Raw genomic sequence first — 3327 nt, forward strand, 5'->3', positions numbered from 1 at the left:
CGCTTGCCGCTTTACCAAAAGCTATAGCTAGTAGTAATGGTGCAACTCAAATCTTTTAAACAGTACAACACCTCAAGCATCACGGTTCGATCGCTCTACCAAACAGGGGCAATTATTGCACCCAACAATCTCCCTCCTAATAATTACACTTCTTGCAATCAATGAGAATCGAACCCGTTAACTTGGCTCTGATACCAATTGTAAGACCGAGCGCTTGCCGCTTTACCAAAAGCTATAACTAGTAGTAATGGTCCAACTCAAATCTTTTAAACCGCACGGCAGCTCAAGCACCACGGTTCGATCGCTTTACCTAGCAGAGACAATTATTGCACCCAACAATTTTATTCCAAATTTTTTGTTAATTCAGCGACTATTTTTAAAATTTTTTTTACTTGAATAATTATTCCTTTTCTCCTGATGAATCGGGTGCCTAACTTTTAAGATAAATTGACTTTGTATGCGGCTGCCGAATAAAGATCACTCCACGATACATCTAGGATTACTCGTGCAACTTGCTAATCAAAAGGCAAAAAGAAAAAGAAAAAAAATGTATTAATTCAAAAATGTTATTACGTAGTAATTCCTCATGCATCCTTCCACTATATATAAGGACGTCTGTTCTACCTCTATTTCCAAGCAGCACTCGAAATCCCCAACCAAATTCCAATTCTTTTCTCTTTTCAATTTACGTAACCATTTAATAACATTTCTTGATCACACACACTACATATTCATAAGCAACTTATGAAGCAATATGGAATGCCTTAAATTTCAAATTTTATTAGCACTCTTTATTTTGATGGCCATAGCCCTTTCTCTTGCAGCAGAACCGCTTCCTACTGATGAAAAATTCAATGAAATTGTAAACCCGAGTTCAGTTCACAGAGGTGCAAGCAGATTCTTTTCCAGAAGAAGATTTAGATGGCGACGTTTTGGATTAACAACATGCAACAAAAACCCTGGAATTTGTAGGCTAAAGGGTAGTCCAGGGTCGAGTTGTTGTAGTAGAAGATGTGTAAATCTCGGAACAGATAAATTGAACTGCGGGAAATGCGGGAGGATGTGTAAGTTTTCTGAGGTTTGCTGCAAAGGGAAGTGTATAAACCCTTTTACACATAGAAAAAACTGTGGAGGGTGCAATAATCGGTGCAAGAGAGGGGGCACTTGCTTGTATGGAATGTGCAGCTACGCTTAATTTAGTTTGACCATCTCTGCTTGTTGGTATGTTCGTGGCTTGACGGATTTTGACGCTTTATGTCTGTGTGTAGTTAGTTAGCCGACATTGTTTGATTTGTGATAATAACTTACCTTGTATAATTTTGGAATGCCTCCCCAACTTTCAGATTTTGAAATAAATTAAACAAACGTCCACTTTCCAATGATTTATAAAACGTTGAATTTTTAGTGTTTTTTCTACGTGTCTTTTGTTTCATATATATACAATTGCACGCAGTTTCTGCTCTTATGCATGAGTTTTTTTGCTATCATGTGAATTAAATTATGTAAGAAAAACTACAATTTATTATGTATATTTATCTTTTTACGGTTTTGATTTTGATCATCTATATCGTCGTTTTTCAGTAGGATATATTTGATTTGATTTTATTTTTATTTTTTGCTAGAATTCCAATTATGTAAAGAGTATGTCTTTTGTGAGACGGTCTCACGAATCTTTATCTGTGAGACGGATCAAATTTATCGATATTTACAATAAAAAGTAATACTTTTAGCACAAAAAGTAATACTTTTAGCACAAAAAGTAATATTTTTTCATGGATAACCCAAATAAGATATTCTTCTCACAAAATACGACTCGTGAGACTCTCACACGCAAGTTTTTGTCTTATGTAAAAAGAATAGAGCGTATATTAAATTTTACAGATTAGTTTTATAAGAGATTATAATAATTAACCAGAATAGTTATTTAAATATGTATTCTTATTTATTTTAAAATTTTAAAATTTATGACATATTATAATGATTTTTTATATTGAGAGTAGTGATACGGTTATTTAAACTTAGATAGGATTGACATAAATCTTTAAGTTTAATTTGGATAAGATTGAGATCTTTTTTATATTAGTATATTTACCATAATAGAGTTTTCCTTTTCAATAGTAAGTATTAAGTATATATTGTATAAAATTATGAATAGGGATAACTTTGTCAACATAAAAAATAACATATCATGACACCAAATTAATCCATCGAAGTGAAACGTCTATTATTCGTTTTGCTTGAAAAGTACTAGAATTTTTTTTAAACACTCAATCGGCCGAACTATACATACAAAATATATAAAATATTTTTCTTACCATTTCAAAATAAAATAACCAACTAACATTTAAAAATCCAAAGGAAAATAGTTCAAAACGTAAAATCGTCAAACGTTTTACCAAACCTAAAAAGCTATAAACTTGAAAAAGTATCATTCTCTCAAAAACCAATCAAAAGCATAAATAAATAGTCTTGAAAATCTTTAACGTAAATCATAAACTTAAATCATAAGTGCGGAAAAGTAGAAGCACTGGTCATCGGGTTATGTGCACCTTCAGTCCAGTTAGGTCAACAATCAAGATCCTCCCATAACGTTATTATCGTAATCACCTTCATCAATCACACCTAATAAGTCTAAAGACTCAACACATCATATTCTTGATAACAAATAATACGTATACAGATAACACACAACACTGAAAAATACTTGTACTTAAAATAACATTCTCATAATAATGAATAACTTCAAACATAAAATTTTTCATAAACATCTTCATATCATCATATTCATATTCAATTTCATATTCGTGTTTGTTGAATTCAGATCGTGATTGTGACTCGTATTCGTATTCGTATTGGGCGATGGATCCATCTAGAGAAAACCACAGTACTGGGCGGCGGGGACACCAGCAACACTCTCACCAGTCAACTGGGCCTTGGCCAATGTATTAGCATATTAACGTATTCGTATCTGTATCTAAAGAAACACGATCGTCGGGCTCCCACTGGGACCATAACCCTCACGATATCACCAATCATCGTATTAGTCACAATCCATTCACGTCCTTCAACATTTCGTATTTCCATCACTTAATAAAAACATGCATATAATATCGTTTATCTTTTAAACCAAGCATGCAACATATATTTTAAATGTCAATGTTAAATCAAAAAAATCCTTAAACATTTAAAAATCATAATTTAACATATAAAAATTCATAAACATTTAAAATAATCATATTAGCATATAAAACCGCATTCAGGACACTGCCATGACTTTTACTAATTTTCGGGTGTAAAATTATCGTTTTACCACTAGACGTAAAATTT

The 3327-nt window shown here is 32.3% G+C and overlaps 1 protein-coding gene across 1 annotated transcript; it reads left to right on the forward strand.

The window, feature by feature from the left end:
• Nucleotides 1–663: 663 nt before the first annotated feature.
• On the forward strand, nt 664–1195 carry LOC142537958 (uncharacterized). The gene has a single exon (XM_075643411.1). It carries the CDS (start codon nt 755–757, stop codon nt 1193–1195), a length of 441 nt encoding a protein of 146 aa, XP_075499526.1. The 5' UTR covers nt 664–754.
• The last annotated feature ends 2132 nt before the right edge of the window (nt 1196–3327 follow it).

Source organism: Primulina tabacum, chromosome 2, assembly GCF_025594145.1.
Source record: "Primulina tabacum isolate GXHZ01 chromosome 2, ASM2559414v2, whole genome shotgun sequence".
Classification (NCBI taxonomy): Eukaryota; Viridiplantae; Streptophyta; class Magnoliopsida; order Lamiales; family Gesneriaceae; genus Primulina; species Primulina tabacum.